The sequence below is a fragment of the Pelodiscus sinensis genome, chromosome 9 (assembly GCF_049634645.1).
Source record: "Pelodiscus sinensis isolate JC-2024 chromosome 9, ASM4963464v1, whole genome shotgun sequence".
Lineage (NCBI taxonomy): Eukaryota > Metazoa > Chordata > Testudines > Trionychidae > Pelodiscus > Pelodiscus sinensis.
Genome location: NC_134719.1, coordinates 13,186,566 through 13,214,563, shown reverse-complemented (window position 1 = coordinate 13,214,563; position 27,998 = coordinate 13,186,566). Strand labels below are relative to the sequence as shown.

The following is a 27,998-nucleotide window of genomic DNA, read 5'->3' as shown; positions in this document are numbered from 1 at the left end:
AGGCTGTTACCCAACTAGAGCTTTTCGGGGACATGTCCACTCCTCCTGACGTAACCTCTCCCCCAGTAAGTATAAAAGGGTAATTGCCCTGTCTGCCAATAAAACTTTGCCAGTAGAACACAGGTTTTCTCTAGCCGTGTGTAGAAATGCAGAATGGTGAATAGCATTCACTCCAGTACAGTACAGTACAATCACGGCGGGGCAAGATATCTCTCACAGGCCATATTCGGCATGCCAACCCACCGGATCTGGCCCACGCATGCCCCTCCTGGGACCTCAGGCATGCAGCAGCCGCTATTTTAAACACAGGGCTGCTCCATGCGACTCTCTGCTCTAGAGAGAGGGGGAGACTTCACGTAATCTACCTTTCCAATCCTCAGCTTCTATTGGTTGGAAATAACCAGCCAATAGGAACTGACCCCAGTCAATATCTATCTTTTCTCCTATTGGCCAGAAACAGTCAGCCAATGGGAGCAAGAGATTGGCCTGGGGAATGGGAGTGGTGCAAGCCTCTCCCCACTCCCAGAGCTGAGAGCTATATGGAGGGAGCAGGCTGCATTTTCAATGCTCTGGAACTGCATCAGGCAGGGATCCCAGCCTGCCTTGGGGGTGCTGCAGGGCTGCTGTCTGGGAGATGCTTAGGTAAGCACCTCTCAGCCAAAGCCTGCCTCTGGCACTCCTGCCCCACCCCAAAATCTCTCCCCCAAGTCACCTTCCAACCCTCTGCACCCTCTTGCCCCAGGTCACAACTCTGTCCCAGACCCTGCACCCCCTCTTATACCACTCCTCTAGGCCACAATCCTCTCCTGTACCCGCACTCCCTCCCTGACCTTACATCCCCATCTCCTCACCCAGGTCACAATCCCCTCCTTTACCCAAACGTCCTCTCAGATCTCACACCATCTCCTGGACCGCAGTCCCTTATCCTGTATGCCCTTCTGCACCCAACCTCCATCCTAGACCCTGCACCTCCTCCACAGAAAAGTATGGCCCTTGACCACTTTCCAAAATCTTGGAGTGGTCCCCTCCCACCAAAATTACCCCTTGTGGGCAATCAGTCCTGACCATTTGTGGAGGATGTGTTCCTGGCATCACCGCAAATGGTGAAATCCGCAAATTCTTGGGGCAGTGGAAACAAGTGTGTATGTTATTTTAAGGAAATGGAAGCCTTTAAAAAAAGTTATCTGCATTATAAAATAGAAATGGAGAATTTTTCCAGTTCATTTTAAGCCTCAAAACAGATTGTGACATGGGAATATTAATATTCTCTTTTTCCAGATAGGGAAACTGAAGCACTGGGCAGTTACTATAACAAAGGAACTTTGTGGCTTATCTAGGAATAGAGTTCAAATTTCCCATCTCCTATTCCCTATTTCTATTTGTAACAATGATACCATGGTTCTTCTAACATGCTGGACTTTGGCTCTAGGTCTTTTGATGAACTGGTGCAATATTTAATCATTCTTTTGTAATTAAGTAATTTCACCCTGTTTTAAAATCCTTTGTTTTATTTTGTGTATTTGTTGCGTACATTAATGCTCAATAAAACTATTAAGGCTCAGAATCACAGACCTTTATTTCTTAAGAAGCATGCGCTGTCAGAAATTTGAACGTGATATATGATTTTGCAAGGTATATTGTTCTTTTTTGTCATGATCCAAGAGCGCTGTATTTTTCTCTTTTCTTATTGTCTTCTGTCTTATGGTACTGATGATCTGTTTCCTGCTGCTTCTTTACATCTACATCTATCTTTTTTGGAGATAAAAGATATGTGGCACCTCAGGCTATGTCTAGACTACACTGATCTATTGGGAAAAGGTATGCAAAACGCACTCCGCAATTTGTGTACCTTTTTCCAATAGTTTTTTCAGAAGAGGCTTTTCTGAAATTTGGCCCGTCTACACTGGGCCGAATTTCAGAAAATCCTCCTCTTTCAGAAGAGTCCTTCTTCCTCGTGGAAGGAGGAAGACGACAGCGCTTCTGAAAAAATGCGTCTGCTCCTCAGCAAAAAAAAAAAGCTGAAGAGCAGACACGTTCCCTGGATGCAGTGGAGTTTTTCCGGGATACCAGAGGTATCCCGGGAAAAACTCCGTAGCCTAGACGTAGCCGCAGTCATGCCAATTCCTGGTGGCAGAAAAAGTAACTGATATGTCGTTATTTTATTTTATTTCTGCCTCCTTTTGTAGACTCCTGCAACTCCAGGTGATGCCTTTATCCCATCTTCATGCCAGTCACTTCCTTCTAGTGCAGACATGTTTGGTTCTGTATCTTTCAGCCCTGCTGCTGTACCCTCAGGTAAGAATCTTATAGGATTATTTAAAGATAAATTTTAGGGTTGATCATTTTGAAAATGTTAGCTAAGTTGTGGAACTCAGCTGTCTGTTCTGTTTTGTGTCTCAACATCCAAAACATAAGGGATTAAATAAAAAACTTTCTACCATAGAAACATGAAAAGAACAGTCCCTCAGTACTGTAATGTACTTCGGGACAACGGAAATCTAAATCAGTACCAAGTTGAACCTTCAGTATATTAAGCTTGCCAGCCTAACATCCAATGAATTGAAAAAAAGTCTGGGGTGAAAAAGTCTCTGGAAGCTCAAGTATATAGTTTACATACCTGCAGGCTATTGTAATAGGAGAAGGAAAGTTATTTAGCTTTGAATTTCCAGTAATAACAATGACCATTCTGAACTGTATACAGTAAATGATGCCAAAACAAGAAGCTTAAAGAATTTGTGACCATTTTTAAAGCTATTCCAGGTAGTCATAGTGTGACATTTCAGCTAGACTTCGCTAAGTTCTTCGAAGCGTTCAAAGTTCAGAGTTCATGTAATATACTACACTTACATGCATGAGATGTGGGTTTGATTCCCGGTCTTGTTCTCTGGGCTGAAAGGGGCTCAGAGGATTGCAAAAGCAGTTCATTCCACCTCATTTAGTAAGGAAAAAAAGGAGTGCCTTGAATCATTCAATAGTAGTTTTCTGGATTGTTAACACCTTCAGTGCTGTAATGTAGTGCATCATCTGTCCAGAAATGTAATGCAGTAGAATTATTTTACTGTACCAATGCTCCTTTATTATATTGGCACTTGAAAGTAGCATACCTGATACATGGAATAGAACCAGATAAGCACTTTGATCCTGTTTGTCAAGTGGTTATGGATAACTCTGATACACTTCCAAAGAAGTACCCTCCAGTGTGCCTCACTCAAAAAGGTCATAACTACAATGTAGTGCTTTGGGGTATAGGAGTGGGAAATTCCTTATTGCTCTGTCGAAGTTGCGGAGGGTTCTGTTTCACATTCCCCATCATAACCATTTGTTGAAATACATATTCAGCTGTAGAAACAATGAGGAGTCCTGTGGCGCTTTAGAAACTGACAGATTTATTTGAGCATAAGTTTTCATGGGCAAAGATTGACTTCGTCAGATGCGTCTGATGACGTGGTTCTTTGCCCATGAAAGCTTATGGTCATTAGTCTTTAAGGTACCACAGGACTCCTCATTGTTATTGCCGATACAGAGTAACATGGCTTCCCCTCTGATATTTGTCTATATTCAGCTATATTGTTGCTATACTTAGTTAAATGATTCCATTTAGTTGCTTTTAATTTTTGATTTGCTATCTTACCCTTTTGCAGTTTGAATTAAAATAAACCAAAAGTAAAAGGTAAAAATAGAGTGAAGAAAATATATACGTCAAGAAAAGGTTTCTTTTCTACTGCTATACCAGTAAAAAGAAGAGGAAAAAGCATTCCCACATTTTCAAATATTAACAATAAGTTAAATTTGTTAATACAGGCAGTCCCCGGGTTACATGGATCCGACTTACATCGGATCCCTACTTACAAACGGGGTGAGGCAACCCCGCACTAGCTGCTTCCCCCCAGCAGAGCAGGGAGACGCAAAGCTAGCACCCCTCCCCTCCCCCCAGCAGACTAGGGAGACACGGAGCAGCTTTTCTCAGCAGACACCTCAGCTTGAGAATAAAGGACTGAGGGAAGTGAGGTGTGGGAGAATAAAACTGAGCTCTGGAGAAATGTTTCGCTAGAGTTTCTCCTAGAATATGTACCAGTTCCGACTTACATACAAATTCAACTTAAGAACAAACCTACAGTCCCTATCTTGTACGTAACCCGGGGACTGCCTGTATAGCAAGTGAGTCTCGTATTCATTTAACATCATTTTTATTAATAAAACATAAATGCATCTGTTAAAGTTTCTTCTTTAACAGAGGATTTCAAGGTAGAGTTTTAGAAATGTTTTTATATTAAACACAGTTGAAAACTATTGGATTCATCTTTTTTTCTTTTTGATTGTAAATGACAAACGAAAGTTCTCGTCATACAGTCTATACTCAGCCAAGATTCCTATTAGTTTGACAAGGAAGTTTTGTCTCAGCAGGGTCAAATCACAACTAGAATATTTTAATTACTCCAAATTTTAATCTTCAACTTTTTTGTCCTAGCTAAAGGGTTTTCATTAAAAGCTATTACCCTAAGCAGATTTTTGGCATCAATTATACTGTGCTAAAGACCTCTGATTTTTCAAGTATGTTTTTTTTTTAATTTATGCCATGCATGCTTAGCATCTTCTGCTTTTTCATCTGCATTTGGCAAGGTTATGTCTTTTATCTTTTATAGACTTTTCCTCAGTTATCTATACGTTTGTTACCTCCCATTAGGATTATTGCAAAGTGTTCTACTGAGGGTCAGGCCTGAAGGCTACTAAGAAATGTAAACTATTTAGCCATTCCTTTGCTTGGGGTTACTTCTCCTAAGGAGCCCATGTGCTTCATAATCTGTACTGTGTCCATTTTTTGGGTGTAATTTAAGATGTTGGTTTCTCTCTATAAAGCCTTTAAGGGTTTGAATACTGTCCCCATCGGAAAAAATACAGTATCAGTTGCAATCAGAGCAGGTCCCTGGGCTAGCCATCATCTGTCTTGAACTGGAACAGTAAATTTGATGGCTTCTATCTGGACCTACAGACTAGAGACTGAACCAGGGGCTCCAGAATAAAAAGCATGAGCAGCTAAAGCATGAACTGACAAGCTAGATTTCTTTACTTGGGATTGTAACTTGTGAATCTGATCTAGAGGTGGTGTAGAGTTACATAAGGTGGCATTTTTTTTGTGAGGAGTCCTTTGGTCTGGAACTCACTTTATTATTTTATCCACCAAAACCCAGGTTAGCCGATTTTCAAGGCAAACTGCACTCCAATATGCTACCTTTTCTCTCTAGTTTATGGGAAGGGGTAGGATTCATGTGATCGGAGGAGGGAAATAATATTTTTGTTCTAATGCGTTCTGAGGAGTATTATTAAAGTCAGTCCAGTTACGCTAAGAGCATATGGTTGGCACATTTGAGAAAGTAACATACACTGGTAAAAGTCCCTGTGAGTCCTAACACTTTCTGTATTTCTGGCTCATACCGTTTCCTGTGCCGTATCTTCTTGCTGTTCATACTTATGCGCTAAAACAATCCTATTGTTGTTCTTTAAGGTTATGTTGCAATGGGAGCTGTCCTGCCCTCCTTCTGGGGACAGCAACCACTCGTTCAACAACAATTGGCCATGAGTGCTCAGCCTCCAGTTGCTCAGGTGATGCAGGGAGGACAGCCAATAGCATGGGGCCAACCCGGTATTTTTTCTCCTACCCAGCAACCATGGCCATCTGTAGCTGGTCCGTTCCAACCAACTGCCTTCATGCCAACACAAACTGTTATGCCTTTACAAGCAGCCATGTTTCAAGGTACCCTTGCTCCCATAGCTACTGTTCCACCCACAAGCGATTCCACCAGATCAAGTCCACAGACAGACAGGCCCAGTCAGAAAATGGGAAAAGAAATGTTCAAAGATTTCCAGATGGCTCAGCCTCCGCCAGTGCCATCACGAAAACCAGACCAGCCTTCCCTCAGTTGTACCTCAGAGGCCTTCTCCAGTTATTTTAACAAAGTTGGGATGGCACAGGATACAGATGATTGTGATGACTTTGACATCTCTCAATTAAATTTGACTCCTGTGACTTCTACAACGCCATCTACAAACTCACGTAAGTACCCAAATCTTTCCCGTCACAGTCTCCTCCTCAGCCACGATAGTACCTGAAAGCTTTTCCCTTTTCTCTTGTGAGTCCTGTCTATGCTGGAGCATACATGAGCTTTGTATCTTCATGCATGATCAAGCTTCTTAATGGCATCCCAGAGCTAGGGAAACATGATTTTAGGGTACATGTTACTGAGGCAATAGAAATCAGAAGCTTCAAAAGTTGCAAACTGAAATTTCATTTTTAATAAGACAGTCATATGTGTGCTCTTCAAAATATACCTCATATGTCCACATTTAAACTGGTTGGGAAAACATTAAAACTCTAGAGGAGAAAATATTCACGCAGTAAGGGTGAAATTCGTCCCCATACAAGGGGCCATTTTAAGACCCACTAAAGTTATATATTTGGAGATTTCAGTAGGACTTAATAGGTCTTCTTCTGGCCCTCTATAGTGGAGTAAATTTTGCTCTAGGAGCATAAATGTGCTTATACATTGGGACTGCAAAAAAATTGTTTCAAAGGAGACTTCATTATACAAGTGCTAACACTGGCATAGATCCAGCTCCCATAGAAGTCAACAGAAGTCTGTTGAGTTGCATAGGAAATCAATTGAACCTGATAACTCTAATATCTTGAACATTTTCAGAAGCACTCAGCACTGCCTAACTCTAGTCAATGATAAAACTCCCATTGACCTCAGTGGAAGCCAGAGTTAAACCAACTCTGAGCTCTTTTGAAAATTGTGCTCTGACACAATTTTTGTCTAATACAATATACAGTGGTTAAAGGAACTTGTCACCTTTATTTGAATCAAAGCAGAGAAAAAGCCTGAAAAGAAAAGAAATACAATTAGTTGTGTCTGAATAATACAGGTTGAAGCTCTCTAAACTGGGACTCGCTGGTCTGTCTACATCTGCTGGACCACGGATATTCCAGGACCAGAGAGTCCTGGTGAAGGGTTGTCGGGTGAGAGCTGGGGGGGGTGGGAGGGCAGGGTAGCCCAGCAGGGCCAGGAGTCCGGCAGCAGGGCTGCTGGCAGTGGGACCAAGAGGCTGGAATGCAGCGGGGCTGGCAGCAGGGGGGAACCGTCCAGGAGGCCATAGCCAGACCAGGGCTCAGAGGCCAGTAGCAGAGGAGCCAGAAATGACCTCTGCTTAAATCTGCTTTCGTCTGCTAAAAATCCCTCATCTGGGACCAGTCAGGTCCCAATGATGCTGGACCAGGGAGGTCGAATTGGTGGTAGGGTTGTAATAATTATGTATTCTAGCTGATGGTCTCTTCTATATGGAGACTTGTTTATGTGGAAACTTAGTGCACAGCAAGCCTGGCTATGAATTTAAACTGCACCAGCCTACCTTGTACCAAGTGTCTGGGTCGACCCTCCTGCCATGCACTCTAAGTTCCGTAGTGAGATTTGACCTACTGCTATTTCAGGCCAGAGCGCAGTCGATTTACACATCAGCTTCCCACACACTGTGTCTTCATACAGATAGGCCCTGTGTTTTCTGAGTCTACATAAAGATGCGCCATGAAGATTTTTTTTTTCTTGGCATTTCAAATTTCTTATTGGGCAGAAACTCTGCTGATATCGATCTCAGCTAAAAACTAACATTCTAGCTATGAAATAAGTTTCTGAAAAGGCTGAAGGAGGTAATAGGCTTTTACATTCAACTGATTTGTTTCAAATCACAGAATTCAGATGCTGATTTGTGGTATTTTCTTATATTGAAACAGATGAATAATGAGTTGGTGACATTTTCGTTATAATTTTCTGACTATAGACTTTGATTTTGTTTCCTTAATTTTACAAAATACAGCTTATCGAAAACAAACAGTCTAGGATTCATATACTTGGGGTTTTTGAGCATGAACAGATTTTGAATATTTTGTGTAATAATAATGAATTTATTTCCTATTATTTTTGCCATCATCTTTGTTTAGCTCCAACCCCTGCTCCTAGACAGAGTTCTCCATCAAAATCATCAGTGTCTCATACCAGTGACCCTTCTGCAGATGACCTCTTTGAAGAAGGGTTTGAAAGTCCAAGCAAAAGTGAAGAGCAGGAGGCTGTGAGTAGAATGACTCCTAATACTAACTAGAGTTTTCTAGCGAGAAAATACTAGGGAGTAACTAGAAGTGACCTGGAAATGTAAAATAAATATTTCAACAGGATTTGTGCAAACAACTTTCATTGCAAGTACAGTTTTGATAGCTATCTAATATTAGAATGATATGTACAATAGTATGTATTAATATTAAGGGGCTTAACTCAGAAGTAATATTTAAGGTGATATAAATTAAACATCCATGCTTGTACCACTTACTAATGTATAAGGGAGACCAAGTTGATGTAATGTACATGCTGAGGAAACAAAAGAAGGGGTAAGAGTCTATATGTGGTCTACACAGACTTACCCATTCATGCGTTTTCCTGCTAATTGCTATTCTTGGTTATATACCTTGCTTGTGGGCCTTTAGTGAATTATTTTTTTCCATTACTGATTGGACCAAAGATCCCATTACACTTAGGCTGTGTCCAGACTCAGGGGTTTTTTCGAAAAAAGTAGCCTTTTTTCGAAAAAACCTCACCTGCGTCTAGACTGCAGCCGCGTTCTTTCGAAATTAAATCGAAAGAACGCGGCTTTTCTTTCGATGGCGGTAAACCTCATTTCACGAGGAAGAACGCCTTCTTTCGAAAGTTCGTCTTTCGAAAGAAGGCGTTCTTCAATGTAAATAGGGCTTCTTCAAAAGAGAGCATCCAGACTCACTGGATGCTTTCTTTCGAAAAAGCAAGCCGCTTTTTCGAAAGTTCAACGTGCAGTCTAGACGCTCTCTTTCGAAAGAGGCTTGCAGTCTAGACATAGCCTTAGTGATACTGATTGGACCAAAGTCAGAGGTTGGCTAAATGGGGATTGTATGTCATAAACTGGTCTGATAAATTGGTTTGAGCTTAAGTCAAAGAAAGTCTAGAGGGAACCCAGGTTGCTGTAACTTACCTGCAGAGGGGATAGAAGAGGGCATAAATTACGCAAGATTAAATTCTCTCTAAGTCACATAGCTTCACTTACGAATTTAGTCCAAGATCTGCTTTCGAACTGGTCTTGCAGTCCTTTTTGGTCTGACCAATGCCTGTTGAAGTCAGTGGCAGCTCTCTCATCAACTTCAGCAGGCATTAAATCAGTTCCTTTATATATGCAACACCATTTGAAGTCCATGCAAATTTTGAGAGCATATTCATTGTAGGATCTCAACCTTTGTGTTTTAAAACCTGAAATAGCTGCATGTGATAGAATGTGTCCATAGCATGAAAATAACCTCTTACTGCCTTTTCACTTCCTGTTGTTGAGAAAAAAGGTGTTATGTTCTTGTATTCTAGCCTGATGGATCTCAGGCCTCTTCCAACAGTGATCCATTTGGTGAGCCTACTGGTGATACTATAAGTCCACAGGTCGGTAGCTAGATAGCGCAGGTTGGGGTAGGTATCTGTCCTTTTTTTCTCTCTCCATCTTGAGTTGTTCACTTATTCTTTTACCATCACTTCCACTGGATGCATCATTTATTTTTCTTTTCCTTTTCCTCTCCACTCCCACCCCCTCCAATTTATTCCTCATCCTTAATGATTTGCATGGTTTTTGCTGTTTGCTAATTGTTTCAAATTGTGCAGTGTTATGTGTTGCAGCTGCCTACATGGTTTAAACCAGTGATGGCTTTTTAGTGTGTTTCCTGCAGCTTTTTGTAGCATGTGATATTAAAACAGAGTGAGATAATTATTAACCAATCTGTTATGAACTGATTGGGATATGTTTTCTATGTTATTAGCCATTTAAGTTATCAACTTGCACTAAGTTATTAACTTATTTGCTGTGAAAAAAAAATACATATAAATTAAATATTTCCAGTCATACCGTTTAAATATGAATAGTACTATGGTAAATAAAATAATGAATTCACACGATTGTGACTCTCTTGGGTAAAGTTGATTGCTATTTTGACTCCTGGTATCACTGGTTTAAACAAATGTTCTGTGAATAAAACTTGTTTTTATGTGATGTCAGAATTTTAGGGAGTAAATACAGAAATTTCAGCTATCACTAGTAAACCACAGTATCCTCTGCAGAAGTTTTTCTTATATATATATTTAAGAAATTGGTATTTGCACAGATGTAACAGGTTACATGAAATAAAGCATCTTGCCCACCAGAAGAAATTTTAATGAATAAGTAAACAGATAAATAAAGATGTGTCAACGTGTTCCTCTAAACCAGTCTGGCACAGCAGTTGCAGCATCCCATTTCTTATTATTTGAATGAAAACATTCAGTGCAGGTTGGAACTCTATTGTCCAGTCTTCTGTAGTTCACCAACATCTGTGGTCCAGCATCCTCATGAGTGTCGCTGGGCTGGAGCATTCACGGGAAAAGCCAGGCCTGCATTCAACAACTGCTCCTTCACCCTCCCAGAGTTTCCAGAGCACTGCAAATAGCTCGTTTGTGGCACTTAAGCTCAGGGAAGGAGGGGGAAAAGTGGGGATTGAGATGCTGGGTGGGGGCCACAGGGCTCTGCAGCCGCCCTGCCTTCTCCACAGAGAATCCCCACTAGGTCCCCACTAGCCCCTCTGCTGCCTCTGGAATGGAGCCCCACAGCTAGTGGCAACAAGAAGGGCTGGCATTGACCTCGCTGTGTCAGGCAGATTTACTCTTTTGGGACTGGTCATGTCCTGAGTATGCCAGGCCAGGGAGAAGCAACCTGTATGGAAATTGCACGTTTTGGCTTTTTATCTCCTATGTCAAATTAAAACCATCAGGAAGTGATGGTGATTTTACCTGTACACATTTTAGGCATGATGGTTTTTATTTAGGCATGATGGTTTTTATTAATTGACCACTACACATACAACTATTTTAAATCCAGTTACTTGGAAAAGATGATCTTTGCATCTCTTTCCTTACAAAACCCATTGGAAATATGTAGCATTTAGTGAAAGCTGTATGAGACATTCATAGATATTTTCAGTCCATTGTGTATATTTTGTGATGAGATAGTGAAGCACTTTGTCATTCCATCCAAGTGTTGCACTTTGTCATTCCATCTAAATTTGTTTTAATGTTACTATTTGAAGAATATGCTTAATTAGCTGTGCTATTTTGTCTTTCGTATTTGTAACACTGAAATATGGGACTTACCATTGCTTCCATTTCTCAGCAAGTTACTGCTGGGACTAATCCCTAACATTGGTAGAATAACTTTAGTTTTTGTCTAGATTCTGTGCTGTATTCAACAGCTACTTACATATGTTAAGCATAAAGAAGCTGTCTCTTCTGAAATGAATAGTTGCTTTAAGAGCCAGCTTACTGAATGCATTAAATCTGGTAAAAGATTGAAGAGAATGTCTCTTTGGTACACTTTAGGGTGTATATCTAGTAACAATACATAATGTAGTGCAAAAAGTATCACACCAGTCTTGAGTGGCACAAAGATGAGAACAAGGGAAACAAAAGTGGCTCTAAGGCATCTTTGTGTCTCCCTAAATTTGGGAGCCAAGGATGTTCCAGTGGAGGCCAAGTCAGTGCACCCACAGGGCTAATTTAAATGAGCTGTTCTTGAAGGATCATTCAACCAGCAGGGATTGGTGGACCATATAGTAATTTAGCTCCACCTTTTTCTGCTCCCTTCTGCCCTGACCAGCATTGATAGAATCTGTGTGCGGGGGAGTTGGGTACCACAAGAGGTGACATACAGCCAGCTATGCCCCCTTGTGCCTTTCCAGGATTCCCTTATTCTGAACTTTAGTTGGAGGTCAAAGATCTGGCCCTTTAGCCCATATTACAATCTCTCTGCAAAGCACATCTATGGATTTATGAACAAATGTTTGATTATTCTTAATATTAAATATCAGGATCAAGGTAATTTTCAGAACTCTCTGACAATAATGACAAATTCCTGCTCCTAATGTGTTGACTGGTACAAAGATGGCTCATGTCTTCTGAAAACCAGCATTTCATATAAGTTTTACTTATCAAGGTTACTGCAGGTTGCTTGTGACAACCAAATAAATCTATTTTTACAAACTAAATTGTAAGCTCCTTGTGGCAGAGATGTCTTTTAGTTCTGTGTTTTGCAGTACCAAGCACAATGGAGAGAACTAGTGTTCACAGACACTACAGTAATACAATTATAACAACAATTTCTCATTAATTTCTTTGTTGTCATTCATCTTCAGCCTAGCCAATAGTATATGTTTCACAATTCAACCTATTCAAGTGAACACACATCATCATTACATCATATAACTCCAGGCAATATAAAATATCATTGCTATTTATTATTTGCATTACAGTAATGTCTAGGGACTCTAGTCATGGACAGGGAATGCAAACACAGAACAAAAATACAGTCCCTGCCCCAAAGTGCTTACAATCTAAATACTATAGTGTCTCAATGCAGTAACATTAAATAGCAGACTGAAAGAGATCCCCTTGCTAGAATCAAAGCCTCTTATTCAAAAACAGGGGAGAATGCCTAAGTTCAGGAGACTCAGAGGGGTAGCCATGTTCGTCTGTAACTTTAAGTACAATGAGTAGTCCTATGGCACCTTAGAAACTAACAAATATCTATAGAGTGATACAGAAAGAGAGAAAATCATCAGCTTTTGTGGGTAAAACCCACTTCTTCAAATGAGATGATCTTGAGTGGAGAGTTCAAGGGAGACTCCATGGAGAAATTTTAATTCAACACCTAAAATAGGGTGTGTATCCAGCCAAGCGTTTTTTGGCCTCATGGTAACGAGAAACATGCTCTAGTACAAGAGAAGAACGATGATTACAATCCGTGTAGGCACTAGAGGTGTTTTTTACATTAAAAGATTTATGGTAATTTCAGAACCTATTTCTTTATTGCAAAAAACGCATAATATACTAGTGGGATGAATAGTCTTCCCAAGAATCTTTTGTGTTTTTTTAGCTGTGTTGGTCCCAGGATATTAATGATGCAAGATGGATGAAGTAATATCTGTTATTGGACCAAATTGGGTTGGTGAAAGAGACAAACTTTTGAGCTACACTGAACTATTTTCCAGACCAGAAGAGTTCTGTGTAGCTCAAAATCTTGTCTCTTTTGCCCACATAAGTTTGTCCAATAAAAGACATTACCTCCCCCACATTGCCCTTTCCAAGAACATGACATTCTGTGGTATATTATGAAGAGATTTCAGAGTTTATCTGTTCCTAACATCTTCATAGTCAGTTGTGCACAAATAATATCTTCTATCTCACTGTATCCAGGTACAGTATGGTCACCTATCTGATGTTTCTTAATCTGATTTATTTCCTACATTAGTAATTTGGCTGTTCAGTTTCTTACAGTCTTAGATGTATGTTGGCATCTCTCAATAGCTATCTCCATGTCTATATTTCTCATCCTCTTGCGGTCTTAAACTGAATCTTTCAAACTTCTTATCACACAGCAATTAATGGCTCTTCAGTGCTTGGTAAATGTGACATTTATTGATAAGTTAAGTCTTTCCTCCCCTGTTGTTGGAGACCAAAAGCAGACAGGCCTGACTTCACAGCTAAAGGAAGCTTGAGTATTTGCAGAGCTATTCCTAATAAGAATTCTGTCCAGTCATTTTCTCTCAGGTTGAGAAAAGCAAATATGTGAAGAGATTGTACAGAAAGCTGGAGAAAAAGAGTGCTTTCATTAGTGAGTTTTGATTGATGTTTTAGATGGCATAATCCAATTGCTCTTTCTAGATAAACATGATGAAAGAGGGAGGAAAAAGAAAATATTTGTCTAGCTAAGATTCTGTATAATAAATTACATATTTTACTTCTCAGTTGGGATGTAAGAATTTAACTGGATAGCCAGTTAACTGATAAACTGATGCTTATTGGTTGCAGTTACTAGTTAAACACCTCAGGTGCTGGGAGTCCACGGAGCTGCCAACAGGTTAAAAAATACTGGTGTTTAACCCGTTACGCAGTTAGTATTGAATTCTTTTTACAGTCCCAGTTCTTTGGCGTCTAGTCAAAGATTTACAATAGAAAAACGATTTTCAATTACTGTTCCTTAGTCCCTGTGGATACCATCACTACATATAAAAAAGGGTAGAGGAGTGCCCCAAGGTTTGGTTCTAGGACCGGTTTTGTTCAATATCTTTATTAATGATCTGGATGAGGGGATGGATTGCACCCTCAGCAAGTTTGCGGATGACACTAAGCTGGGGGGAGAGGTAGATATGCTTAAGGGCAGAGATAGGGTACAGAATGACTTAGACAAATTGGAGGATTGGGCCACAAGAAATCTGATGAGGTTCAACGAGGACAAGTATAGAGTCCTGCACTTGGGACGGAAGAATCCCAAGCATAGTTACAAGCTGGAGACCAACCGGTTAAGTAGCAGTTCTGCAGAAAAGGACCTGGGGGTTACAGTGGATGAGAAGCTAGATATGAGTCAACAGTGTGCCCTTGTAGCCAAGAAGGCTAATGGCATGTTAGGTTGCATTAAGAGGAGCACTGCCAGCAGATCCAGAGATGTCATCATTCCCCTTTATGCGGCTTTGGTGAGGCCGCATCTGGAGTATTGTGTCCAGTTCTGGGCCCCCCACTACAAAAAGGACATGGACGCATTGGAGAGGGTCCAGCGGAGGGCAACCAAAATGATTAGGGGGCTGGAGCATATGACTTATGAGAAGAGGCTGAGGGACTTGGGTCTGTTTAGTCTGCAGAAGCGAAGAGTGAGGGGGGATTTGATAGCAGCCTTCAACTTCCTGAAGGGAGGTTCCAAAGAGGATGGAGAGAGGCTGTTCTCAGTAGTGACAGGTGGCAGAACAAGGAGCAATGGTCTCAAGTTGTGGTGGGAGAGGTCCAGGTTGGATATTAGGAAAAACTATTTCACTAGGAGGGTGGTGAAGCACTGGAATGAGTTACCTACGGAAGTAGTGGAGTCTCCATCCCTAGAGGTGTTTAAGTCTCGGCTTGACAAAGCCCTGGCCGGGTTGACTTAGTTGGAATTGGTCCTGCCTAGAGCAGGGGGCTGGACTTGATGACCTTCTGAGGTCTCTTCCAGTTCTATGATTCTATGAAAAATAGGCCCAATCCTGAGATGCGTTGAATACCTGCAACTCTTTCTGAGGTGGAAGCCTTTGTCGACCGCTCCGATAAACCTCATTTCACGAGGCTTAACAGAGCGGTCGACAAAAGCTTCCCTTGTCAACCGCGGCGCGTCCAGACTGCCCCACTGTGCTGCCAAACAGCTGATCGGCACAGCGCGGTGGCCATTTTGATGTAAATGAAGCGGCGACTATTTAAATCACCACTTCATTTTCCTATGTCTAGTAAACTCATCTACATGGCTCCGTCGACGTACCCAAAGAGTGCAAGGTATTTTTGGCACCATTTATTTCAAAACAAGCTTTTTAAAATAATGGAACAGAAACAGATGCAACAATCAGTGTTTGTGAATGTGAAGTAGCTGTCTTATAAGTGATTGTCGGCAAATCTTCAAAATATTTGTGACTGGAGCAGATTACGTTACTCTTGGAGCAGTCCTTCCTAGAAAAGCTACGTGGCTGCCATCTGAAGTGTGTGCACACAACAGTACGATCTCAAACTCACTGTCCTATGTCAGTAGTCAAACAGTTGTCTGCTGGCTTCCATTCCTGGGTGATAAGAAAACACCATGCATCTTCCTTGACAAGAGAACTTACCATGTTTATCAGTTTCTGAATGGACTATTATAGGTCAATCTTCCTGGGCTTATATCAGAGTTCACAAGCATCTGCAGATAATTGATCCATGCTAAGCATGATGATGAACCATAGAGCACATCATATATTGATGTTGTGCAGCCCGCCCTGGATTTCCAGGTTCTAGGATTATATGAATGGAATAGACTCTCAACATCCTAGAGATTTCTTTCCAGGATCCATCACTTCAGCTTCATTCAATAAGCGTAACTAGAGCCTAGGGGGAAAACTAATCAAGTTGGTGGTAGCTCCTTCTCTGTAACTGGCTGTAGACTCTGGAACATGAACTGAAAGAAAACTATGAAGAATTCTATCATGCTGTTTGCAGGCCCAGTCACCTATTCACCAGGGTATTCTCCAAAGAACGTGAAGGAGAGAAAAATAGCAGGAGTGCAATTGAAAATAGCAACCCTGAATTACACCAGGACAAAGAGGGAGGGATTGTCTTTCTGGATTGGCCTCACACTTGTATGTACTAAGATACTAAGTGATTTACTTTTAAAATTGTAATAGTTAATTAGATGTTGGACATTGGAAATGTTTCCAGTCCGATATAGTCACTATTACATTGCACACACCGAATATCAAATAATAGTCAATAAATAGATGATTGGGGTATTCACACAGGTACGGGAATCTAGACACAATTGAAGTTATTTTTAAAAATACCTGAAGCATCAGTGGGAAAATAGGACAAGCCCTCCTATTGCCACCAGAGTGTATCCTTTTCGACTGCTGTCAAGTTCCTGAGAGTCTGGTTTATTGAATCTGGGTTTTATACACACAAAGCATATTGTATCACAGATACATTGCAATCCAGAGTGCTGTTCTCCCAAATTCCCTTAACCGCCCTTTTCTGCTGCAGTCTCAGCACAGGGTTTTCCTTCTGGCTGGATGTTCAGAAAGCCCAGTCTCATTTCATGAAACTTCTCTTCCGAGACTGTGCCTACTGATCATCTTAGCCAGAAGGAAACCCTGTGCTGAAATCTGCATGAGAGGAGAGAGGTTAAAGAAATCTGAGCAGACAGCACCTCTAGAATGTAGTGCATCTTTGATACAGCATTCTACATGTACAGTGTATATTGAATTGGTCACCCAAGGACTGCTGAAAGTTGTCAATGAACACCCGCAAGGCAAGTGCATCCTCTCACATTGTAAGCCCACCCTGATACTGACACTTTTTGATTATGCCCTGTGGTAACTGAGTTATTTGAGATGCACATGTTAGTAATATATTAAAAATGGAATCATGTTCATAATGTTTATATCCAGTTATCTATACATTTCTAAGCAAGAGCTGTGAACAGTCATCCATATGCATGTTGTCTTCTTTGGGGATTGATTATTACAAAAAAAACACCCATTAAAAAGAAATATTGACATATGAGGCATAACTTCAACAAAAGTATGTAGTTTATTGAAAAAAATGTTAAGTTAATTGCAATCCAGAGAAAATAGGCCAACTTCTTCAATCTTGGGGCTTATCTCCACTATGCCGGAGATCAACACTGCAGAAATCAATCCACCAGGTGTCGATTTATCACATCTGTTTAGACATGAAAAATCGATCTCTGAGCTGCTCTCCTGTCAATGCCAGTACTCCATCAGGACGAGAAGAATAGTTGGCACCAATCTTACCAAAGAGAAGACACTATAGTATGTCATCTTCAGCTACGCTATTTGCGTAGCTGAAGTGATGTAGATTGATTAATAGCAGGGATTAGTATAGACAAAGCTTGGGGCGGGGGGAGTCTAAAATTGTGCTCCCAAATAAGTGGCCAGATTTTTGAGAGGTCCTGTATATCCACCATCTCCACTGAGATCAGCACGCATCACCTCTAAATACAGAGCACTTCTTTAGTTTCCCAGATATGGATTTAGAAGTCTCATTTCAGATACCTATCTTTGAATATTTTTGACCTGTTTCTGAAATAACTTACCTGGGTGTCCATGCCCTTTTTCAGTGAAAATTTACAACCACAGCAGGCATGCCCTTTGTATTTAACAGAAATTGTCCACAATAAGTAGCCAGACACTGTCATTTGAGTAGGATTGAGCCAAACACTAATTTGATTATCAATTGCAAATATGGATGATAAAAGTCACTTTTTAAAAGATTTCTGATAAACTGCCAATGGAACACTTTAAGTAATATTAGCAATAAAAAAAAAGAAGTCTCCATTTCTGTTCAGTGCACAGAAGCTCAGTTTTCTCCTATAGATTAATAGAACTATCTCAGCATCCAATATTTTTCTTATTGCCAATGGGATCAACCAGCCTGTCTCATAAAAAGAGGAAACCTCTGTGCGGTTCAAGACAGCTACATGAACTGGCAATCCTATATGCTACTTTCAGGACTGAGTTTTTCCTGACTGGAGGTCTCACTCAAGAGTCTCTGTCTCATTTCTTCTTCTTCCGTTACTAATATCTCACCATTTGGAGGAAGATAGGCTTACAGAAAAGGTTAATTCTTCTGTGAGAATCATTAAGTTCTGTTGCCTTTCAGTGATACTTCCTCTGAGTTTTGATAGGAAGCTGCTCTGTAGGAAGACTGCTTTTCATTTCTGCTTCCCTCATCCCTCTGGCCTGGAGACCCTCAGAGCCTTTTGTGTGAGGGGGTGGGGGTGGGGGTGGGTGGTGTTTGGGAGGAGGCACTGCCTGTGATCTTGAGAGTCTAAGAAGAGTATGCTCTTTAGAATCTGCTCTCCTCTCTCATTATTTTTCTTTTCAAGGCCTTTCTGTCCTTTTGTGCTCTCTTTTGCTCCTCTCTAAAGCATTGTTGTTAATTCTTCATGATAAGAAATAGTCAACAACCACCTCTGAATTTTTCTCAGACTAACAGTAGAAGATCGTTCTTCATCTCTGACAGAAACAAAGTTTCTGAAGATCACAGTTAGTCTCTTGCTTTGGCATCAGGCATTAAAACCCTATTAAAGGAGAGACAAAAGTACCTAACCCCATCCTTTTTCTGCCAGGACTCTGGGATAACAGAAAAAATTTAAATGAAGTCAGAGTGACATTATGATTACTTTAGCCTCCTTAAATGTATGTTCAGTATAAACACTGGGTGGAAGTAATAAGTTAGGCATGTCTAATGTTGATGACTCTTTATGCCTTATACACCAGAGAAATTGTTGAAGAATTCATTCCGACATATATGTAAATCTCCTATATGATTACAAGGTCAGTGAGACCTTGAGAATCTGCCACTTAAGTGCATCTGCATAAGTTAAAGCTATTAGAGAACAGCTTTAATAAGTGCACATGACATTTTCAGAGGGTTTTTTTCTTTGTAGCATTTAATAATTGGAATTCTTACTTCTGGGTTAATCATCACTTTTTCCCCCCTCGCCTAATACTATCAAATGCCAGAAGTGTGGCCAATTGTGTTTCAAATTTCTCATGTTAATTAGTACTGATTTTCTGTGGATTAGCCATGATCATCTGTCAGTTCTGTGTCTAGGGTGCATGAAAATTTGGTGTAGTGCAGGGGTCTCCAAACTTTTCAGCCCGAGGGCCGCATTAACTATCAAACAGCAGTTCGGGGGCCGACTACACACTTGAGGTCCAAATAAAAAACAATCAAAACATGGATGTTGTTTTTAATTATTTATTTAATATTATTTTATTCAGTTATTATTTAATAACACAGTGATACACTACACATGAACACCTGTATTAGTGTGAATGGTGAAATTGTTTCCTGGATGCCAAAATAGCAGACATTTCTGGCTTTGCGAATCCGTTTCTCCCGGAAGGGGGGGGGGCTTTTCCCCCTGCTCTCCCCTTCCTCTGCACGCTGTCCTCCCCTCCTGCTTGCCACCGCTCACTCCTTCCCCCCCCCCCTGGGCGGAAGGGGTCACCTTTTTAAAGTTCCCGCCGGGGTTCACGTTCCCCCGCACGTCGCCGGGCGGGCGTTACCACCACCGCCCATCCTGCCCCCTGATTGGCCGGCTGCCCTGTCAGTCTGGGCGGGGGAACGCCGCCCGTGCTAACCCCCGCCCCCTGTGCCATTTGCCGCCGCGCGGCCGCTTGTCAGCAGAGCGGCCCGCTTCTCCTGCCCCGGCGCGGCGTGAGTACACGCCGCACACCCCTGACAGGGCCCCCCCCCCCCCCCGCGGCAAGAAGGGCCCGTTCGGTGGCGCCCCAGGGACGGTCTCCACGGGCCGGATGAGAGGGCCTCGCGGGCTGCATCCGGCCTGCGGGCCGTAGTTTGGAGACCCCTGGTGTAGTGGAATGTTCCTCAGAACAAAACATGAATCATATTTCTGGTCATCTCTTGAGTACCTTCAGTTTTCCGAGGTCACAACATGTGTGCGCTTCTAACTGTAGATAATTTCTTCTACCCTTAACCAAATCATTCAGGAGAAGATTTTTCTGTTTCCCAGTTGCCATAGTTTTCTCAGGGACTGGCATGGGGAGGAGAGGGAGGGTCAAACCTTAGCAACATACAGCTGTTTTGAGGAGTAAAGTGAAGAAAGACACAAAGCGGCAGATGGGCTTCTACAGAGATGTATGGAAGCAGTTAACACCATATGGGAAATCTACATCCCCTGGAGAGCTGCACACATAAAGCCTGAAGTGTGAGTTATCAACAATCCCAGGGCAGGCTTTTATGAGTTTGTACCAGGAATGTGAAATGAGCCAAGGAATCCAGTGTAAATGAGGACACAGCAATGAGTAAAGGTGAGAAAAATATCCACCAGCCATTGTCCCTCTATAGAAGCACAATCAACTCAGGGGGCACCTACAGTCCCGAAGCTGTATAAAAGCATGGAGACGCTCCACTGCTGCCAAGTCACATGGGAATGATGGGTTCTTTCTCTTTACTCCAGAGTCGGAATGTAAGCAAATAGTTGACTATCCGATAAGTGTATGCTTATCAAATAGTCAACTAGTGACTCAACTAGTCGCTTTCCTCCCTGCTTGCTGCCTCTATCAGAGAGAGGCAGCAAGGGGCAGGAGCTGGTGCTGGGGGGAGTCAGCTTAAAAGTCAGTTCCCCCCAGCACCATCTCCAGGGGGGGCAGAGGAGGCAGAGGTGTAGGGGAGGACCAGGCACGAGCTGGGAGTCAGCTCTTTCACTCATGCCCAGTTCCCCACACTGTGCTTTAGCCTTTTAAATGTATTAAGAGCCCGATGGGGCCGGGAGCTAATCTCTCTGTGGCTCTGCAGTTTCCCCCTTTATCAACTAGTTGATGGAAACTCCATTGACTAGTCGATTAGCTGATTAAACACCATTTAACATCCCTACTCCAGAGAAACTCCTTAGCACATAGACCAGCAACTTGGGCATTGCACTGAGGCCAGGATTTTAGTTGTTGATAATTCACACTTCAGGCTTTATGTGTGCAAATTCATCAGTATAGGCTTGTGTCACATAAAAAGTCATATGTGGGACCTGCAGCTCAGCATGCTAGGATGGAAGTTTCCATCCTAGCTGTACACAGGCAAGTGCAAACAGCAGCTGGGCTTTATCATTTTTAACCCATGCCTTGATCTGGGAAACTACTAAGCAGTAAACAAGTTTGACCTCGGTTCCCAGCCCCGTGGTAATGTTCAGAGTGGAGTTGGGCCAACTCGTGGACACTCGGTAAACAACTGTAGTATAACTAGTGTAGGGAGTCCCAGGCCCAGTCACTCTCACAAAGGACCTAGACCTCGGAGGGTGCCCTGGATTCCCCCAGCTGGAGCCACGTCCACTGCGGCCTGGTGTGAGATGACAGGAACGGGACTCCCTGCAGACTGAAGGGGCGTATACATTTATAAGTGCCTGTACTCTCTCTTATCACTGCTCTGCCTGCTCTTATTGATGGGTCACTTTGAAGTAGCTGTGTAACCATCTGGCAGTATTAAGCCTGTAATAGTAGTGACATAGTGAGATTAATAAATGCAACTATGCCTAATCAGCTCTGTTGTGAAGCAAATCTACAACCCTGTTCGGCCTTGGCCCTGTAAGATGACAGCTTGCGTTGGTTTACATTCAGCAAGTTACCTTTGCAACTGTAATGGCTAGAAACTAATGATTAGCCACCAATGCACGACAATGTATTTTCTTATTCACCATTGGCTAATTCAGTTTGCAAACCTGATAACCTTTGTTGTATGTTCACTTTTGCTGTCCTCACTTCAGAGTGACTTGGATTCTAACATGGCTAAATTTAACCTCAGACCATGGTATTTGAATATTTATCATAGTGTGGAAAGTTAATGCAATGTGGCATCAATTAGCCTTTCTGCCTGTCTTCTTCCCTTTTTAAGTGTCATTCTCACTTTACTTGCTTTTCAGAAACTAATTTATTAGAGAGGAATCCCACTGTATCTTGCAGCCAGAATTGAGTATGGTGTCAAGAAAATGACATGTCAGATATATGAAATACACTCTGAAGACATGGCAGTTTTCTAAGAAATTCATAATAAAATCCCTATTGAGCAAAACAGCATGCTTTCTTCCAATTAGACTTCTAATCAACCTCAGCACAAATAATTTTCATGGTTTTCATATAGGGAACTTATAACATGTATAAATAAAATTTATTCAATCTAAATCTAACTGCAGTATCGTAAAATCATCTTACAATAGCAATTTATCTGTTAGCAAACATTTGTTCTATGTGCACCATATAAAATACTGAGCTTTGTTTTATGCTACAACATTTGGGCCAGATCCTTAACCTGACAATGATGGTGATTTGCAGCATACGAAGATCTGGCACACGAACTTCAACATAATTATCACTGAATTTTTTTTACACATACATGCCCAGCAGTACCTCCTGAGAATCAGTGTACAGCACATACGGTAAAGTTTAATTGAGGCTCAGTCTATGTGTGAAACTTCTCTGAGGTAATGTGGAATTGCTTTTTCTTCATAAAAATTCCTTTGGGAAGCCATAGTCATTCAGCACATCAAGGAAAGCAAACATTTCCTTAGCCGTTATCTTTGGGTTTTATCTCTAGATGCATTGCTATGCACAAGCCGATGTTCTACAAATGTCCTCAGACATCTCTGCTTATCTTTATTTTTATTGTCCTCAGGAAACAGAACCTCTCTACGCCCAGATCAACAGACCTAAGAAATAGCATTAATACAGGCTTGTGGTGCTTCAAGACTCAAGTGAAAATCTACAACCTGACAGGCCTTTTGGCTCTTATGCTTGTTTTTGATTGATCTTGTCCGACACAGGATGGAGGATTGCCCTACCAAACGTACCTGACAGTTTTTGGCAACCAATGGCAATTTTTTTTATGGCAGCACAAACATAAAAATGAGCCCTGCTTACCATGCCAAGTGTCTAAGTTCTGAGCGCCCATAGCACGAAATCTTACTCTTTGTTCTTCATTTGAACTTCTGTCCTCTTCTTTCCATCCCACCTGAACAATGGGCATTTGAAATTTAATAAGTATTAGCCATTGTTTTTCTTTTAAGGAAAAAAAAAGCAGAATCCACATGTAGCAGTGGTATCATCATTCAACAGGCACAAGTCTGCACTTTTTATGTCACGGTGATATGTTTCTCATTGTCAAATTTATATCAGGCTAATTTTGACATAATATTCCCCTCCCCCATCTCACCTCCGTTTTGGCATATTTTAAAAAAATACAGGCGGCGGGGTTGATTTTTTTTATTATTATTATTTCTTATTCTATTGTTTTGTATGGGTAACAGAATTTAACAGCAAAATGCCTCTTATGGAAATGATTCTTAACTTGAGACTGCAGAATAAAACTGTGTTGATTATCCATCCTGGTTGAAAAACATTGCCAAATGGACCATTAAGTTAAAGCGCATCCTGAGGAAGATTTGCTGCTTTTCTGTTTGAATACTCATTCTGTGGATGGAAAAAGGACATCAAATCCCATTGATGAAAGAAGTGAAAAATAAGTTATTTCCTAGGAAACTCGTAAAACAAAGTACAGTAAAGGAATATTTTTTATTTCTTCGCTATCTTGCTGCTGTAATGCTATGCAGACAAGTGTTTTTTTCTCTGTGTGCCATTTTTGAAGAAAAAAAAATCATTTGCCAAATAATTCTGGTATAATTCTGGTTTATGGATTTTAGACGAAACAGACTTTATAAATGGGACAATGATGGCATGAATTTTGGAATAACAAACTGATTCTGTGGTCAAATTGTTCATCTTTATCACTTTTTGTACATCAGGAAATTCAAGGATTTTTATTTTATAACTTGAAAAAAATCTTACCGTTAAACTCTTTAAATGTTTAAAGGGAAATGGCTTTAAGGAGTTCAAATGAAAATTGCCAGTTTTTTTGTAAATATAAATGTTATGAACATTCTTTTAATAATGCCATTACACTGTAGAGAAGGTAGCAAATTGCAGTGCTTGGGAGGCGTGGCAAACCCTGTTTGTGGTTCTTGCATCACATATGTTTTTTCACATGCTTATTATAATAGGCAGACACTCAAGAGTATCTGCCAACAGCAGTTAGCTTATCAGCAACTAGTAAAATTGTTGGGAACACAAGATTTTATGATCTAGCTTTTTTCACACAAGTATACACTCTCCACATGAAAAAAATCACATTTCATAGACATTTCTTTTTATTCCAATGGAAGTCATCAGACTGTTTACACACAGAACAGAAGAATTTAAAAACTCCTTTTTTACATTTATGAAACAGAAGTGCAGTGTTTGGGTTCATATGTTAGCACATGATTTTCATAAAGAATCTATATATTTTTGCCCTACAGAGAATTGTTATACAGGTCAAATGTGTTTTCCTGATGTTCCTATGCAGTTACAGTATATTGAATTTAGTGGTTTAACACTAAAATATTAAAGAAAACAAACGATTAATCTGTTTTTAGGGTTATTGTGAGATTTTGTTTTTAACTTGAAACTTTAGGATTTATATTTCTGTCATTGATTTAAATAGGCCTGGAGTTGTAAATCTTTTGCTTTCTTTCATTTCTGTATAAGCTAAAAAGGGTTTAGAAGACAACATATTTACTGTAAACAAAGAAAGATGAAAGATGAACTGGTGATTGTTGATATGTGCACCCAACTCTCATAACATGATTCAAGTCTTTTATTATGAATTAGGTAAACTAGACATTTGTGAGTTACAGAAATATATGAATGACATATTACATATGGGTAGGCCTCATGACTTTGCAGAGAAGAGATCTTATCCTCAAGTTCATCATCGTTTGATGCATATTCCATAGGCATCTAGATACACTTGTAGCAAAGTCCTATTTTCACATAAGAAGAAAGATGCAAACAGACTTCTAACTGTAGGAGTTACATTAAAAGCAGGTGGATTGTGTGTTTGGGGATTAAAATAAGGCAAAAATATTTCCACAGGGCATTTCTTTTAAAAAATATTTTCATAATTTTTTATTTCAATATGTGGTGCTACTTTCTTCCTCAGTGTGACTTTTTTAGGTTTTGTCCTGCAGTATTAAACCATGAAGACAATAACTTTGATTCCTTGTTAACATTCGAAGTGTTGCATAGTCAACAAATTTTCAGTTATGTGGCAAAATATTTAAAGAGAAGGAAAAGCAGAGTCAAAACTCTCTGGACCCATTAACATTACATACACAGGGCTCAAATCAGAAAAGTAGTTACAAACTGAAAGAGGTTGGAATTTTAAGGTCACTTATATGCGAGACCATGGTCCACATTGTCATTGGCCATTTTTTATTTTTAACCATAATAAAAAATAAACATTGATAGCTACCATATCATTATCACTAGCCTATTCTTCCTTGTCATAGTTGAGATGCTGATTTGCAGCGGTATGTGGGGAGTCTGCATCGCACCAGTATTGTAGATAAATAGCAGATCCAACTTGTGTGATTGTTTAAACCCTCATCCTTCACTAGCACTAAATTTGTCACTTTAAATTTTAAAACCAGGGAATCCCACCCAACATCCTATTACCAACCCCAGAAGTTTCTTGGTCTTTACATGTAATGAAAAATATTTTGATAGATTGTAGTCATCCAAGTGTCTGATGAAACCTACCATCTATTAATTTACTGGGCACCTTCTTTGCAAAAATGTTTACTCTGTGGTTTTCATTCATTTTTATTTCTGCATTCTGACACATATATTTTTAATAAAGATGAGAAAGATAAAATGACTGTTGCAGTATGTTTCTAGACCTACTTTAACTTTACCTCAGATGATGATCATTTGTTAACACATACGGACACATTATTTTTAACTTTATGTGTAATGCGTTCAACAAAATAAACAATAAATTTTTAGAAATTTTCCATTAATTTCTGTAACACACCATGTAATACTGTTACAAATAAAAATGTTTAAAAAAATCAGTGCAATTCAAGTTAATTTGTGCAATATTCCTTGCCCTTTGCAGAAAGCTTTGCTGCTCACAGAAAGGTACCAAAGTTTCTATTAGAAGGGTAGCTATTTTAGTCTGCTTCTGAAGGGGAAAAAGAAGACTCCCGTGGCATTTTAGGATACATCTACACTGCAACGCTATTTCAGGATATCAGAATTTTGTGAAATAGCTATCCCATGACTTCACAGCAAGCCTCATATTTTGGGTTCCCTAGTCTGACATCTCTGTTACCCTCATTCTACAAGAGGTAAGGGACATTTTGGAATAGTGCTTTATTTTGAAATTCGGCGCTGTGTACATAGCACCAAATGACAAAATGAGCTATTTTGAAATAGTATCGAAATAAGATATGCAATTTGCATAGCTCTGTTTGCATATCTTAGTTCAAATTACAGTGAAGTATAGACATACCCTTAGAGATTTATTACAGCATAACCTTTCATGGGAGAAAACCCTCTTCATCAAATGAATTGGCGTAGAAATTTACAGTTTGCCATGAACAAGGTTTATCTAAGGTGACTCAGGATTTTTTGGGATGTCCAATTTAAGTGGATCTTGTACCCAGAGGTGTTGATGGCATGCCCTCTGAAAATTAGTCCCATTTGGGGGTATCTTACAATAGGCACCCAAAATCACTAGTCACTTTTGAAAATATTGTCCTATATCGCACAACTAATCAAAGGTGAAAGACCATGTTGTGTAAGACCATCTCTAGATGAAGTTGGTTCATGACTAGGGAAGCTGTGAATCATCAACCTGCTGAAATTTCACCCTTTGGATAAATCACTTTGTGTTTGTGACCATGAGAACTCTTAGGCTAGGCAAAAGCTGAAAGGAAAAGTTTAATTTTGTGACCAATATTTTCAAAAGGAGGGACTCAGAGGTGATAACGTAGACTCCAAAGTCTGCATTTCACATGCTTAAAGTTAAAAACTCAGGTGCCTTCAGTTTGGCCATACTGAGGCCCTAAATCCATATTTAGACAGCAGAATAAAATTGGTCGGATTTTCTTAGCTGCTAAGCACCAAAATTAAATGTAGTGGAGGTAGCATATGGAGATTAACTGACTTATTTTATCCCGTGCATAGTGCCTCCTCTCCTCCAAAAGAAAACAACAATAAAGAAGCGTCCCATCTTCCTACAGACTGTATTGAATCAATAATTGCTTACATGGGTGCATACTGTTTAATACCAGCTCATGCTCCTATAGTAAATGTGTGCAATAGCAAATCTAATTGTAACAGTCAATGTATTTAAATGTTTGATAAATATTAGTAAATTTTCTATGCAATTTTTTATATAAACTTGAGAAACGCAATAAAATTTAGGTTTTGACAGTTTAAATACAATAAAAAATACGTATTGGTTTCATTTGACATGGCTGCTTAACTTTTTACATTAGGGAACAAAGTCTTCTCTTAGGGATGTAATCGACTGGTCAAGGTGTTGATTACCTGATAAGCCTTGGCTTATTGGATAGTCGAGCCAATACTCCACTAGTCACTTCCCTCCCACCCACTGCTTCTACTCGCCCTGGGTCCCAGATGCTGTGCCTCTGCTTTTTAAATGTAGTAAGAGTCGCTAGCTGTCCTGGCTCGCGCCCGGTCCCAGACTGCTGCAGCTCTGCTTTTTAAATGTCATAAGAGCTGACAATCTGCAAAAAAGAGACATCCCTAGTCTCACTTATGCTCATGGAACGCTGTTTAGTTATTTTAGAGCTGTAAGCTATAGCAGAATTTAGCATTGTGTTGCATTTGCATTTTTAACATGTGACTTCTTTAGATTTTGAGGCAGCATGGATCATTTAGATCATCTAGTGTGGCCCCCCTACATCCCACAGGTTTATGGCCCTTTTTCATGTACCAGTCT

The 27,998-nt window shown here is 40.4% G+C and overlaps 1 protein-coding gene across 24 annotated transcripts in view; it reads left to right on the top strand.

Annotated features, from left to right (window-relative positions):
- The window catches only part of DAB1 (DAB adaptor protein 1), a 777,383-nt gene extending 751,482 nt beyond the window's left edge, over window positions 1-25,901 (top strand). For 18 of the 24 annotated variants that reach the window (XM_075936059.1, XM_014578749.3, XM_075936061.1 and 15 more), the window contains 6 exons: window positions 3-65; window positions 2,187-2,295; window positions 5,504-6,052; window positions 7,991-8,118; window positions 9,426-9,497; window positions 22,827-25,901. In XM_075936059.1, the coding sequence (XP_075792174.1) occupies window positions 3-65; window positions 2,187-2,295; window positions 5,504-6,052; window positions 7,991-8,118; window positions 9,426-9,497; window positions 22,827-22,871 (966 nt within the window). In that variant the 3' untranslated portion in view covers window positions 22,872-25,901. Of the gene's footprint in view, window positions 1-2; window positions 66-2,186; window positions 2,296-5,503; window positions 6,053-7,990; window positions 8,119-9,425; window positions 9,525-22,826 lie in introns of all 24 variants that reach the window. The other 6 variants (XM_075936078.1, XM_075936069.1, XM_075936062.1 and 3 more) reach the window with 2 other exon arrangements.
- Window positions 25,902-27,998: the final 2,097 nt, after the last annotated feature.